General features: G+C 33.5%; 1 protein-coding gene across 6 annotated transcripts in view; it reads left to right on the top strand.

Annotated features, from left to right (window-relative positions):
* dgcr2 (DiGeorge syndrome critical region gene 2) overlaps positions 1–15,783 on the top strand; it is a 44,835-nt gene that overhangs the window by 19,910 nt on the left and 9,142 nt on the right. For all 6 annotated transcript variants that reach the window (XR_015500322.1, XR_015500323.1, XR_015500321.1 and 3 more), the window contains 6 exon segments: positions 3,937–4,023; positions 5,831–6,041; positions 6,112–6,188; positions 6,326–6,508; positions 9,844–10,047; positions 12,551–12,703. Coding sequence is in view for 2 of the 6 variants with exons in the window: in NM_001002656.3 (NP_001002656.2) it covers positions 3,937–4,023; positions 5,831–6,041; positions 6,112–6,188; positions 6,326–6,508; positions 9,844–10,047; positions 12,551–12,703 (915 nt within the window). In the remaining 4 variants the exon portion in view is untranslated.

The following is a 15,783-nucleotide window of genomic DNA, read 5'->3' as shown; positions in this document are numbered from 1 at the left end:
GTAAGTGCACACTAGCACACACAGCCACATTCTTGTGCTATTAAGTGGACTTGCGATGCTATTTTGAAAGGTCATGGCTTGTGTTAAACTAAGGAATAAATGATGACTGAACAATCATTGAGTTATTAGTAAATAATGCAGCCACAATGCAAAGCAGTATGCATTATTTTCTTATAATTCAATGCACTGGAGTCTTTTATTCCATTTAGACTCATCAGACATTTTTCAGGTTTTCATACTGTGTGTAGCTCTAGTTTCTTCCACATCTCCTCCAAAGCCTTAAGTTGTGTTTTGATGTGATGTTTGACTGTTTATGAGCTTTAAAATGGCTGAAATTATTTAGCGTAGTGATATGGAGCTGTATAATGCGCTCAAAATCTGCTGGAACTACTTTAGCAGTGCGCTTAACTGAAAATAACTGCACACCTTAGAATACTCATCAGCCAATCAGAATCAAGCATTCAACAGACCTTCAAACAAGCATTCAGTGCTGTACACAGTGTTAGACGTAATTATTTACAAAGAAGCTAGCTCCTGCACTCTTCAGGTTTTAGGCAATTCAAATAGGTTTTTTGTTGTTTTGTTTTACATTTTTGAGCGTGATGCTAATGGTCTAATCCGATTTGATTGTCTATGCTAAGCTAAGCTACAGATAGTCCTGCTATTTTCGGAAATTGGCTAAATGGATTAAAAAATTGTAAAATTCAATTGTTATCTAGATCTCAGTTGTTCTCAATCTATCTTGTTTTTTTTATTTAATTATCTCAGAAAAATATATTCTGTCTTTATTGTTCATAACAATAAATAATTTTATTTAGAATTGGTAATAAAATAGTGTGATAGTGTCGCATTTAGAGGTTTTGTTGTGATTGTTTATTGACTTAATCTTCCCTGAGTTGATCTGATGATCGCTCTTTATATCTCTTCTCTAATTTATGATGTTCTTCGGACTGATTTTCAGTCTTGTTTATTAGTTCAGAGAGATAAAATAAGTATTGTTATCGCAGGACTCAACAACAATATTGCATATTTTCCCAGTATCGTGCAGCACTTGTACAGATCGAATCAGCGGATCAAAAAATTACTAAACATTTTATATAATACTTTTTTTTTTTGCCGTAGTCTAGGTCTGTATAGGTTAATTGTGGGTTTTTAAATTTTTGGATTGCCCCATTTATTTAGACAGGTCTTGGAGGAACTTTACAAAAATGGCTGTTGAGTGAACAGACTTTTTTTTTTTTGCACAGCTCATGATTCAGACTTCTTCAGTTTAGTGTTGTTGTTTCTCGGCTCGGGGGGTTGTTTGGCTTGTGTCTGAAACTGGAGCTCGTCGTCTGATTCTGCTCAGGATAACGAGACTTACTGAGCGGATTTACAGAGCATGTGATCTGCAGCTCCTTCAAGCTAATCAGACTCGAGAGTACAGGAGAAAACAACTCTAGAGCAGCAAACACTGCCTCATTCATTTTAAATTGTTTTATTAGTCTTTTTTGTGACAAGTTGAATATGGATAGAGAAGCAAAAAGTAATATATTGTGCATTATTAATTGTATAATATATTTTGCACTATTAATCCTGTGAACCCCAATTCCCTCATCCATATTAGGTCAATCAAACAAAGAAAAATAATACATAAAAACTAAACACTGCTGATATGACATTAAAACAAAAATAAATAAATGCTAAATGCTGCTGATATGGCATTAAAACATAAATAATTAACTGCCAAACACTGTCAATGTGTCATTAAAACATAAATAAATAAACATAATATGTAACAAATACTGCGAATATGGCAGTAATGCATAAATAAATATATAATTGAAAAAACAATTAAATAAATAAATGCATACCAAATGCTGCTGATATGGAATTAAAACATAAATAAATAAATACCAAATGCTGCTGACATGGCATCAAAGAAAAAAATAAATAAATAAACTGATACCAAACACTGCTGATATGGCATTAAAACATGAATAAATGCTGCTAAAATGGCATAAATAAATAAATACATGAATAAATAAATAATGGAATTATGACATTAATAAATAACTGAATAAATAAATGGTGTTAGGACATAAATAAATAATGAAATTAAGACCTTAATAAATAACTTAACAAATAAACAAATGTTGCTAAAATGGCGTTAGGACATAAATAAATAATGGAATTAAGACCTTAATAAATAAATAAATAAATAAATGCTGCTGAAATGGCGTTAGGACATAAATAAATAATAAAAAATTAAGACGTTAATAAAAACTCCATAAATAAATAAATGCTGCTATAATGGCATTAGGACATAAATAAATAATAGAATTAAGACATTAATAAATAAATAAATAAATGCTGCTCAAATGGCGTTAGGACATAAATAAATAATAAAAATTTAAGACGTTAATAAATAACTCCATAAATAAATAAATGCTGCTAAAATGGCAATAGCACATAAATAAATAAATAAATAATGGAATTATGACATAAATAAATAAATAAATATATAAATAAATCCTAAAACCGCATTTAGAAATAAATAAATGTGTAAATGCTGCTGAAATTGCTTTAAGACATAAATAAATAAATAAATAAATAAGTACCAAGTACTACTGGTATAGAATGAAAACAAACATAAATAAATAAATACCAAATGCTGCTTAAAGGGCAATTAAACGTAAATAAATAAATTAATTAATTAATTAATTTGATTAAAATCATTCACTGCTGATATGGCATTAAGACAAATAACTAAATGCTGCTGAAATTACATAAATACAAAATGCTGCTAAAATGGCGTAAATAAATAAATAACACTGCTGAAATGGCATTAATGCATTAATAAATAAATGAAATGCAATAGATGTACTTACTGTATATATCAGAAAAGAAAAAAGAAAATAAAGACTGTCACATTTAGAGGTTTTGTTGTGATTGTTTATTGATTTAACCTTCCTGAGTTTATCAGAGGATTGCGCTTCATATCTCTTCCCTGATTTATGATGTTCTTCGGACTGTTTTTCAGTCTTGAGCAGTTCAGAGAGCTAAAGTAAGGCACCCTTTTCTTTCACATTGTTCTACAGGGTTGAGTATGTGTATGTGTAAATGTATATTTCACAATATTAATGATTACATTTTTTTAGGGATGTAGAATTAAATGTTGCAATGATTTTATTGGACTTACGGGGGTTGGACAATGAAACTCAAACTCTGGCTGATTTGGTGTTGGAGGTTTCATGGCTAAATGTGAGCAGCCTGGTGGTCAATCTTCATTGATTGCACATTCCACCAGTAAGAGCAGACTGTGAAGGTTTAATCAGCAGAGTTATAGCACAGTTTTGCTTCAAATATTACAATCCACACAGCATTATGGGTGACATGTCAGAGTTTAAAAGAAGACAAATTGTTGGTGCTTGTCTCACTGGTGCCTCTGTGACCAAGACAGCAAGTCTTTGTAATGAAACGCATCCAACAGGAATAACTGTGGATGCAAGGGGAAGCTGCTTAACCGCCCATTGACACAGGACGTCAACTTCACCGCTTCCCATTCACTTTGAATGCATCCATGGATGCTGATGTTGGCCTATTTCAGCTCTACATGACTCGTCTGGTGTAGATCAGTGTACTTTTAGGACGCTCTTACAAATCTCCCTTCTCCCTCTGAGGAAGGATGTTCTTGGAAACGGTGTTTAGCTTCAGCAGACCTGCTGCCTTTGCATTTCCCATCCGTTTGCTCAGGATTAAAGATTTAGCCTCATCATTTCTTTGCAAGCGTGTTGCTTAAAATAAGCTCAGATCTGACATCGCTCATCAAATGTGTATGAAGAACTTAAACAGCAAATATGGATCATCTTCACACATGATTTATTCTCTTCAGCCTGATATTTTGGTCATGTAGGAGAGGATGTTGTGATGATCTGTCATTTCTGTGTGTGGCAGCTATAAAAGAGGAACGCTATCGATACAGCAATGGCCTGGAGCCGGTCGAGGACGTCATGGGGGTCGCTCAGCCTGTGCGCTTCAACAGTAAGAGCACTGCTTTGATTTGGATTGTTTTGTGGTTTGGTTTGTGTCTTGTTGTCTTGTTTAGTGTTTTAATTTGGTTTTTAGTTTTGTCATATTTTATTTTTGGTTTTTATGCTTTTGTTTTTGTTTTGTTGTGTTTTTGTTTAATTTTTTGTTTTGCTTGTTTGGGTTTTTTGTTTTATTGTTTTTGGTTTTATGTTACGGTTTTTGTTTTTGTTTTGTTTGTTGGTTTTGTTTTGTTTTTGTTTTGTTTTTTATAGTTATTTGTTTTGTTTTTTATGTTTTTGGTTTCCTTTGTTTGTTTGTTTTGTTCATTTTGGGTTCCTTTATGTTATATTTTTCAGTTTTGTTATGGTGTTTTATGTTTTGTTTTTGTTTTGTTACGGTTTTGGGTTTTCTTTGTTATTTTTATTTATTTATTTTTATGACTTTTTGTTTTGTTATTTAAATTTTTAAAGTTCTGTTTTTCTTTGATTTGTTTCCGTTTTATGTTATGGTTTTCAGTTTTCTTTTGTTTGTTGTTTTTTCTTTATGGTTATTTGTTTTATTATGTTTTTGGCTTCCTTTGTTATGTTTTTTATTTTTTTTATGGGTTTTGGTTTTGTTTAGATTTTCGTATTTGTTGTTTTTTGTGTTATGTTTTTTGGTTGTACTTGTGTTATTTATATTTTTGTTTTTGCATGGTTTTTGTTGTGTTTCATGTTTTGGTTTTGTTAAGTTATGGTTTTTGGTTTTGTTATCATTTTGTTTGTTTTATGTTATGTTTATTTTAGTTTTGATAAGGTTTTTGTTTTGTTATTTTATGTTATTGTTTTGTTTTTGTGTAGTTTTTCTAAAGTTCTTTACAGTGTTATTTAAAACAAGATTTGGTTTGTTTTAATGCTTGCAATAAATGTTGTAGAACAACATTTCAGCAGTGGGAAAATAAAATAAAATATTCTGTAAAGTATATAGAAAAGTTTCTAATAATATGTCATAGTTGTACTATTTTTACCACATGCATGAAATAAATCCAGCTTCAGTGAGTGTTAAATTTACATATATATTTTACTAATATATATATATAAATAGCTTTGGAAAAAATTAAGCCCCTTATTGATTCAAACAAACCATTGTGTTGTAGGAACCCCAACACAATATTAGGACACTTTTTAAAATACCAGATGACCTGCTTTTTAATGCTGGGTTCACACAAAATCCAAATTTAGGTATTCTTGTGCAAAAATTGGCATTTCCTTAAACGCTTCTTAATTTTAGTGGTACAAATTTAACTTTTATTTTATTAATTCTTGTGCATTTGTCTTAATAGTATTTATTGTCTATTATTAGTTTAAAAAATATTTCTACAACTTTTATTTATTTTATTTATTTAATATACATATTTTTGTTCTTTCATTAAATAGTTTTATTGTCTATTTAATTATAAATGTAATCATTTTAGTAGTGCAAGTTCAACTTTTCTCAATGAATTTATTTGCTTCTGACTGTTTTAATAGCTTCTGTAGTCTCTTAATTATTAGTTTTAGCAATTTGAGGAGTGCAAGTTATTTTATTAGTATCTATGTGCACTTACACATTTTTATATACTCATCTCAAGCGTATTTGGTTTTTACTAACTCGCATGCTTCTGCAAGTTTTTGTTAGTTTAATTAAACCTTTAAATTTTCTACTGAAGTGAAAAAAAATTCAGCTTGAGCCAAAAAATTCATGTGAGATGAAAAAACATGCGTGAGTAATTCAGAGCGAGTGTGTTTTTGGATTCATCGTGAATCTCTGCATATAAGACATGTACTCTTCCTCCAAACAGAGAAGTGTCCGAGCGGCTGGCACCACTACGAGAAAACGGCCAGCTGTTATAAAGTCTACCTGCGCAGCGAGAACTACTGGCAAGCGGTGGAAACCTGTCAGAAAGTCAACGGCTCGCTCGCAACCTTCGGCACCAATGAGGAGCTGCAGTTCATCCTCAAGATCGAGGTGGACTTTGACGAGAACGTGTGCGAACGCAAGGACCAGTGCAAGTGAGTGTGAACGAGAGGAAAACTGAGCTGTTGTTGAATCCTGATGCTGAACGCTGTGTTTGTCCTGCAGGTTCTGGGTTGGATATCAGTACGTGATCACTAACCAAAACCACACGCTCGAGGGACGCTGGGAAGTGGCTTATAAAGGTCGGTTTAATGTTTGCTGCTTTTGTCAAAGCATGTTGGTATTTGAAAGCATCAAATCAAACACGTCTGTAAATCATGCGTATATTTAGTGTACATTTATCTCTCGTATATATTTATGGTGTGTCTGCACCTCTCAGGGTCCATGCAGGTGTTTCTGCCTCCGGAGGGTCTTGAAGCCCTCGGTGAAGCCAATCCCACCCAGGACAATGTTTTCTGTGCTCAGCTGCAGCGTTTCCAGATCAAGAGCATGAATGAGCGCGGTCTGCACAGCTGGCATGCAGAAAACTGCTACAAGAAATTCCCTTTCCTCTGCAAGAGACGTATGTAAACACACACACACACACACACAGGCACAAACTGAATCAGGTTGAATGGCTTGTAATGCCTCTTTTCCACTGAGTGGTATGGTTCAGTTCGGTTCAGTACAGGTCAACATTATCAGGTTTGTAGCTCCTCTGTGAAATGGTACCCTGGGCCCGGTTTTTCAAAAGGTTTAATCCGGATAAAATTTATCCGGATTTAGTAATCCTGTTTTTGCGATCCGTGATCATGTAATCCAGTTTACTTTTTGAGCCAGTTTTTCAAAGCAACATCGGATTGGATCAATCTGATCCGGATAGGAACTTTTCAGGATCACTAAATCTGGATAACCAGTGCTCAAACAGGATAGGACATCACAATGTAGAACTATAGATATGTAAAGAGCGACAAGTAGAATAGCCAGCGTGGGGTCAATATAACTTTATTTTTATTTGAAATGAAAACTAAGAAAATTTAATAATTATTAAAATAATAATAATAAATAATAAAAACAAGAAAAAGCCCACCCCATCCTCTTCCAGCAGTCCGCTCATCTGAGACCTACAACACTGTACATTGAGGATATTTATAATAAGTTTCCAATATAGATGTAAATAAAAAAAGACTTAATGTCAAAAACTCTTAATAATTTCAGACTTCCTCATCTGATGTGGAGAGAGCAGCTTGTCTGAGCGTAGCCTTTAGGAGGCGGATCTCAAGTCTGGCCTTGGTTTGCTGCAGTTTGGTCAGAGTGACTTGGTCCTCTTCCTGATGAAGCTGTGCTTCTGCCCTTTCAGTCTCTTTTTGCAACTGTTGAAAGAGATTTCAAAAATCAGTGATTGCCATTCTTTGCATTGGTTATTCTGTAATCATTGCATGCATCACTAATAAATATTCTAAAAAGAAAAATATTTTCCATTGTGACGAATATATATATCAATTAGTGACAGAATAAAATGTATTGTTTTTGGTCAGTTTTGACAGCTGTTTGGGGGATTATTTTATGAGGCCAAACTCCTTCTACTTTGCTGCAGGCCTATACTGAAAGGCTGAATACGTTAAAGCCAATACTCACAATAGCCTGACGAATGAACAAATAAAATTAAAACCTTATGAATAAATAGTGTATCTCGTAAGATACTGCATGATCCAAAAATAGTATTATTTAATAAATCTTTTAAGTTTTCATTACATTTTGGGCATGAAATCCACTCTTCTGATGGGATCAGTTTAATCCAGGTTTTTTGGATCAAAGTGATCCAGATCCTACAAAAAAGGTCTGAAAAACCCAAACTAAAGGTTTGATCCGGATCAAAACCAAGATTGGATTATGTGATCTAATCCGATTATGCAATCCATTTTCTTTTGAAAAACCCATTTTCAAGATTTGATCCAATCCCTTATCCAAAATCCTAGTGGATTACTTTTGAAAACCCGGGCCCAGGTGTACGACAGAAAGTTGTTGTTGAGGTCAATCTTGCTAAAAGAAATGTAAAAGTAAAGCTGTACGGGTCGTCCACATATCATATTGCGAATGAAGCCCCGCCTTCTAGTACAGGAGCCAATCAGTGATCGCTATAGAAAGACAATTCTCCGGGGAAGGGGCTCGGACCAGACTTGAGTTTCTGCAGATTTTCTGTGATACGAACGTTTAGAAATCAAACTAAAGAGACAGCTGTTGTTTAATTTTGTTAACGGTTATTCATAATATGAAATGTAATCGTAAGTTTGCCAAGTAGTTTTAGAGAATTTGAGAACTTGCCTTAAAGCAGGGGTCACCAATCTCGGTCCTGGGGGGCCGGTGTCCCTGCAGGGTTTAGCTCCAACTTGCCTCAACACACCTGCCTGGATGTTTCAAGTATACCTAGTAAGAGCTTGATTAGCTTGTTCAGGTGTGTTTGATTAGAGTTGGAGCTAAAATCTGTGGTGCACCGGCCCTCCGGGAACAAGTTTGGTGACCCCTGCCTTAAAGGGAATTTGGCTTTATACACACAAATACTTACACTCACTGGCCACTTTATTAGGTACACCTTACTAGTACAAGGTTGGACCCCCTTTTGCATTCAGAACTGCCTTAGTCTTTCATGTCATAGATTTAACAAGGCACTGGAAATATTCCTCAGATTTTGGTCCATATTGACATGATAGCATCACACAGTTGCTGCAGATTTGCACATCCGTAATGCGGATCTTCCATTACACCACATCCCAAAGATGCTCAATTGGATTGAGAACTGGTGACTGTGGAGGCCATTTGAGTACAGTGAACTCATTGTCATGTTCCATTGTCTGAGAGGATTCACGCTTTGACATGGTGCATTATCCAAACGTCACAGTAGAAATGGAGACTCATCAGAGCAGGCAACGTTTCTCCAATCTTCTATTGTCCAGTTTTGGTGAGCCTGTGTGAATTGTAGCCTCAGTTTCCTGTTCTTAGCTGACAGGAGTGGCTTAGGTGTACCTAATAAAGTGTCCGGTTATTATGTATAAATAGTTATTACTAACCTTTCTACGAACAGGATTTGATTATAGCTGTAGATCAGTGACGTCTGCAATTATATAAAATAAATAAAACATATATGAACATACGGACCCTTACAGTCTCCAAGGTGTTACCAATAACAGAAAAATTACACACAGTGTGCATTATGTATTATAACAGTGTCTTGTCTTGGCTGTGTATTTAAAATGTGTGTGTTTATTCTCCTGGTTTATTGCACAAGCTAGAGACATTTCTGTGTAAACCAATAGCATTGAGCCTCGCGTCTAGCTCCACCTCATTTGGTACCATTCTGTTGTTCTAGTACACTGTAAAACCCAAAACGTTAAGGTAACTCAAACTATTTGAGTAAACGAAGCAATCTGAGTACAGTAAAACCCAATAAATGAAGAGAACTCAAACCAACTGAGAACTGTAAAACCTAACAAGTTAAGGCAACTCAAACCGTTTGAGGAAACCGACTGCTACAAACTATCGTTAAACTAATCTATATGAGTACTGTGAACTTGTTCCATTTAAGTTGAAGTAATAATGTTTTTAATTAACTCATTACCTTCAACACTGAGTTCAAAACTCTTTTCAAACAAGTAGAATTGACTTTCAGTCAATTTTGAGTTAACTACACTCATTCCATTTGATAAAGTTGACTGTTGGGTTTTACAGCGTACCCTTTAGAAAGGGTACCAATAACTGGTTTGGTACGGTTTGGTATCTTTTAACAGTGAGAACAGACAAAAAAAAAATGTAGTGAACTGTACTGTATCATACCGCTCACTGGAAACAGGCTTTAAATGAGAGTCAGAAGTGAATGATGGCATCAGTATCACTCTCTGCTCTTCTCTCGCTCTCCTACAGGACAGACGTGTGTGGACATCAAGGATAACGTGGTGAACGAGGGCTATTATTTCACACCTAAAGGCGATGATCCGTGTCTGAGCTGCACGTGTCACGACGGAGAGCCGGAGATGTGTGTTGCAGCTCTGTGTGAGCGTCCGCAGGGCTGTCAGCACTTCCGCAAAGACCCCAAAGAGTGCTGCAAATTCACCTGTCTGGACCCCGGTGCGTTTAGCAGCTCGTCCTATCGCTGTTTAACTCAGTGCTAGTTGAGGAATAAAAGCTTTAAAATCAATATAGGACTTTAAAGTACACATAAAATCTAAACTAACCATATTGATTTTGTTAGCTCTCACTGCTAGTTTTGTGGTGAACAATTCATCTGTGCAGGTCATTAAGAAACAAGAATAGTTTGCCCTTTTAATCGATAAGGGAAATCTGAAAATGCACTTACATTCAATTCTCAGATTAGGTCTGTTTGAGGTATTGGGCGTGGCTAACATACTTAACCACTCCCCTCAATCTGTCAGTTTTGACAACAAACAGAAATGGTGAGGAGGAGGAGTCTGTTAGGCTGTATTTCTCTCCCCAAACCCTTTTCCCCATCCTTCTGAATGAAACACCTACTTTACTACATCCAATCAGCTCGCAGTAAAAACAACAAGCCACGCCTACTGCATGTCTCATTTAGTATTCTGTTTCTGTAGGAACTGTCACAATATGGGAAAAAGAAATAGTTGCAGCTTCCATTCATGTGGACTTGTTTACCACATTGGATGCCTGTTTTTGTGAGCTGAAGTTCTCATGTCTCACCACTAGGTGGAGCTGCTCTGCTTTTTCCGGTTGTAAATCTAAAATCTGCTGGAATGTTTAAAAAGGAAAAAATACTCTGAAAAAATTTGTAAAGCTATTAGCTGTCAATATTAGAATTAATTGGGGAAAAAAGGCTGGTGTCATTTAAGGTTACCAATTCTTTTTTTTTCAGTCTACTATTCTGTTATTTTCTTTTTATTGTTTAGTCTTTTAATTTTATTTAAAGTATGTTTTTATTTTATTTTAAATGGTTTATTTTTACATGTAATATTTTAATATAATCTAAATGAAAATGCTACAAATTATTTTTAAATATTTTTATAGTTGTTAAATTTATTTGAACACAAAATAGGAAGATAAATAAAACATAATAATCAATAATATAAATAGAAGTATTGATAATACTTTAAAATATATATTTTAATATTAATATAAATTTTGTTATTTCCTACAATGTTTTGCATATATATATATATATATATATATATATATATATATATATATATATATATATATATGCAAAACATTGTAGGAAATAACAATATTAATATTAAAAAATAAATATATATTTTAAATTATTATCAATATATATATATATATATATATATATATATATATATATATATATATATATATATTTTTTTTTTTTTTTAATTTAATATTTAATATATATATTAATATTTTTCTCCATTTCTCAGTGAATATAGGCAATATATTTGGAAGCATTTAAACAAAACAGATTTATTAAACATATATATTTATTAAAATAATATTTTAGTCACTAAACATAGAAATGAAAAGATAATACAATTAAATTCAAGCAAAATATTGCAAAAACAAATTACAACTTACTAAATTTGTGGTTAATATTTTCTATAGCATATACATTTGGCTGTACTAGTTTTTGGACCGTTATGGTAAGTTATTTTCTTAGATAAGCTCCAGATTTGGCTTCAGTACAGACTAATCTAATGTATATGCTCAAAATAATATTTTAGAGCTTCCTATTAAAATATAAGTTTAAAAGAGAGATTTGTATACATGCTGAGCACTGTATATTTAGCTACACTACCAGTTTGTGTTTAAACCTTAGTTTCGGATAGTTAGAAAGACTTGTCAAATATGCAGTTAATCATTTTAAAGTTAAGGTTTTTACCATGACATTTTAAATAAAGTTATTTATTTTTAAGTTTATGATTTATAATTTACTTTTTCAGTTAAGTAATTCCTTCTAGCATTTTCTCTCCATATTTAATAAATTAACTTGTTTCAGTTAGTTAGCAGGACAGAGTGTCAAATAGTTGAAGTTGTTTTGAATAAACATTATACTCACTAAAAAAGCTTGCAAAATGTGTTAGGCACAGATTTATTTATTTATTTATTTTATTGAGACGAGATGTCTTTCAGTTTATAAAGACATGAGTGTGTGCATGAACACTTGAAGTCAGAATTATTTGTCCTCCTGTTTTTTTCACAGAAATTCATCCGCAGTATTTCCTGTAATATTTTTTCTTCTGGAGAAAGTCTTATTTGTTTTATTTGGACTAGTATAAAAGCAGTTTTTAATTCTTTTAAACCCATTTTAAGGTCAATATTATAAACCCTCATAAGCAATATTTGTTTCGATTGTCTACAAAACAAACCACTGTTATACAATGACTTGCATAATTACCCTAATTAACTTTAAGTTAAGCCTTTAAATCTCATTTTAAGCTGAATACTAGTATCCTGAAAAATATCTAGTCAAATAAAACTATTATGTGCAGAAATGTGTTGAAGAAAATCTTCTCTCCTTTAAACAGAATTGGGCAAAAACATACAGGGGGGGGGGTTCATATTTCTACCTTCAGCTGTAGTGTGTAGTGTATATTATGCAGTGAACAGTGGCTAGAGACCTGTTTCTGGTGTGTTTCAGACGGCAGCAGTCTGTTTGACTCGATGGCCAGTGGGATGCGTCTGATCGTCAGCTGTATCTCCTCTTTCCTCATCCTGTCTCTGCTGCTCTTTATGGTGCACAGACTGAGACAGCGGCGGCGCGAGCGCATCGAGACCCTCATCGGAGGAAACCGTAAGCAAACCTGCGTCAATCACTAATATAAATAATGCACATCTGAGGCCAGGATGTAAAGCAGAGCATATTGTCTAATAATTAAACAAGCTGACGTGCATTGGTTCACACAGTGTTCAGATGTGCTATTTCAGACATTTGTCAGGTTTTTGTGCTCAAACTGCTCCTCTGTGTAGCACTAGTTTCTCACATATCTTATCTAAAGCCTTCAGTTGATGTGTTTTTTGACTGTTTATATGCTTTAAAATGACTGAAATCATTCAGCGCAGTGATATGGAGCTGGATAATACGCTCAAAACCTGCTGGAACTACTTTAGCTGTTGGTTTATTTGAGTCACAGCACACCTCAATTACAATCAAGCATTCAACAGACCTATAGTATAGGTAAGGAATAATAAATGACATGACATTGAATTATTAATAAATAATGCACACTACCTGTACACTTATGTGGCGGTGACATCCCCTAATGAAATATCAAAACTATAAAATGAAGGAGATGCTGTTGACTGTACATTTGTTGCAGTTAATTTAGGTTCCAGACTAGCTTGAGCTTGTCAGACATACCTATTTTCCCAGAATAGCTCTTAGGCTGCACTTGTTTCTCGAGCTGAGTGTTGATTTTCTGGTGTTGTCAATGGTAGTGCCATGTTTTTTGAGCACTTGTAGTGTAGCAAGGAAGGACAGTAGTAAAGGAAAAACTTTCAAATTTAATTGTTAAATTGTTGTTTTCATCAGTCAATTAGGAATCAAACAGAAAACTTAATCAAGTCTTGACATTAATATCCACCAAAGTCCATCATGACAAACTACATTTGCATTGTGGCTAAATCAGGCATGTGATCAGCTAAGGACAAGAAAGAAGGAAGACGACACCCCGCCACTTCTTCAAAAAAAATAAATAAATAAATAAATTATTTATATATATATATATATATATATATATATATATATATATATATAATTTTTAAAAATTAAGTAGAATTTTTTGGTTTTATTAGTTTAAATGTTACGCAGTTTAATACTGGCCTAAGTAATATTGAATAGGTTTATACTTTGTACCTCAATGTCGAGACAGATCGACATACTGCTGCTAGATGGCGCCAGTTGACTCAGTTAGTTATCTTATGCCCCATTCGCACGGGACTGATTGAATGCTTGAAAAACAATAACAACAAATGTCATGAATCAAACAGCAACAATCCAGGAGTTTTTAGTCATTTAGTCGAAGATAAGTGCCAAGTCCTTAGTCAAAGTCCTTGTTCGTGTTGCTTTTAAGTTGGTTGATCCCTCAATACACTCAAAATACATTTTCGTTTCAATTTTAAATTTAGGGAAAAAAGGTTTACACTTACAAAACTTGCTCTTGTGATCATGAAATTTGGCCAACAAAAAAACAAGGTTCATGAAATAAGTGTTATTTTCCTTTTCACAATCATGGAAACCAAAGATAACATTCTTATATGTAAATTCAAAATCTGCCTTCACATAAACTTTTATAAAATCAAGAACATCACACCAAAATGTCATTGAATGAGGGCAAGTCCAAAATAAATGAACAGACGTCTCAGGATTCACTAAGCAAAATGAACAGTTGGTATTAATATCATTCTTAAGTCTTTTAAGATTACACTTGTCTGGATAGCATCTATGAATCAGTTTAAAGGTAACTTCTCTTATTTTGTTTGTTATAAAAAAAATTGTGGGGTAATGACCAAACTTTCTTCCAGGAAATATCATTCACAAAACCACTCCATATGACATTACATAAGGGTGTCAGCTTCAACTCTTCCCATTCACTTTCAATGGGTAATGTCAGGCGTTGCCGAACTGCATTGTGGATCCATCGGCACCGCTTCATGGTGTTGCTCGCTGCAGAAGTTGGGACTTTCTCAACTTTTCAAGCACCGACGGAAGTGTCAGCCAATCAGATCACTTTATGCAAATATTCCAGCTCAGACTGTATCCGATTGCTGACTAATTTCACTGGCTGACGCTTATATGCCGATCGTGTCAGCCCCAACTTCAGACACGCCCTCTGTCAAGCGTTGATGCTGAAGCCACGGGTGGATCGGTATTAGGTTCACAGAATATAACTTTCCCTGTAATTTAGTCGACTTTGTATTCCACATGATGAATAAAGTACTAGTCAGTAAACAATCGAACTGTAAAAATATTAAGTCCAGTTGAATTAAGTAGCCTAACATCGTACATCGTTAGAAAGAGTTTATCACTTTCACTTCGTTTAGTCCCTGTTTTTAATAGCATAGTTTTAATTATTTATAAAACATATTTTAGTAAATTTGTAATATCATTAGGGCTGCTCGATTATGGGGAAAATCATAATCACGATTATTTTGGTCATAATTGTAATCACGATTATTCAAAACAATCATCAGTTGAAGTCAAAATTATTAGTCCACCTTTGAATTTATTTATATATATAAATATTTCCTAAATTATGTTTAACAGAGGTTTTTTTTACAGTATTTCCTATAATATTTTTTTCTTCTGAAGAAAGGCTTATTTGTTTGGTTTCAGCTAGAATAAAAGCAGGTTTGAATATTTTGGAACCTATTTTATTAGCTCGATATTATTAGCCCCTATAAGCAATATATATGTTTGATTGTCTGCAGAAGACACTACTGTTATACAATGACTTGTCTATTTACCTCAATTAAGCCTTTGAATGTCACTTTAAGCTGAATAGTAGTATTTTGAAATTATTTTTGAAATTTGAATTAGTAAAATATAATGTAGTCATCATAGCAAAGATAAAAGAAATCAGTTATTAGAAATGAGTTATTAAATCTGTTATGTTTAAACTGTGCTTTAAGCATCTTCACTGTATTTTTGATTTTATCATTGATTAATAATAAAAACAGTGGGCAGCAGCGGGAATATCGCACGCTGTTACTTTAAGAATAGTGCGGCTCAGATATGGTTTCTCTTTCTCGTGTCTTTTTTTTAATTCTCAACTTAGTTAGTTAGTTAGTTTATTACACAAATGAGGGTTAATATTAATAATCACTAAACACCGCGCTCTGACACAAATGTGCATGTATTTGACCATTAAAGCG

This window comes from Danio rerio, chromosome 10 (genome assembly GCF_052040795.2).
Source record: "Danio rerio strain M-AB ecotype USA chromosome 10, GRCz13ab, whole genome shotgun sequence".
NCBI lineage: Eukaryota > Metazoa > Chordata > Actinopteri > Cypriniformes > Danionidae > Danio > Danio rerio.
This window is presented reverse-complemented; position numbering and strand designations above follow the sequence as displayed.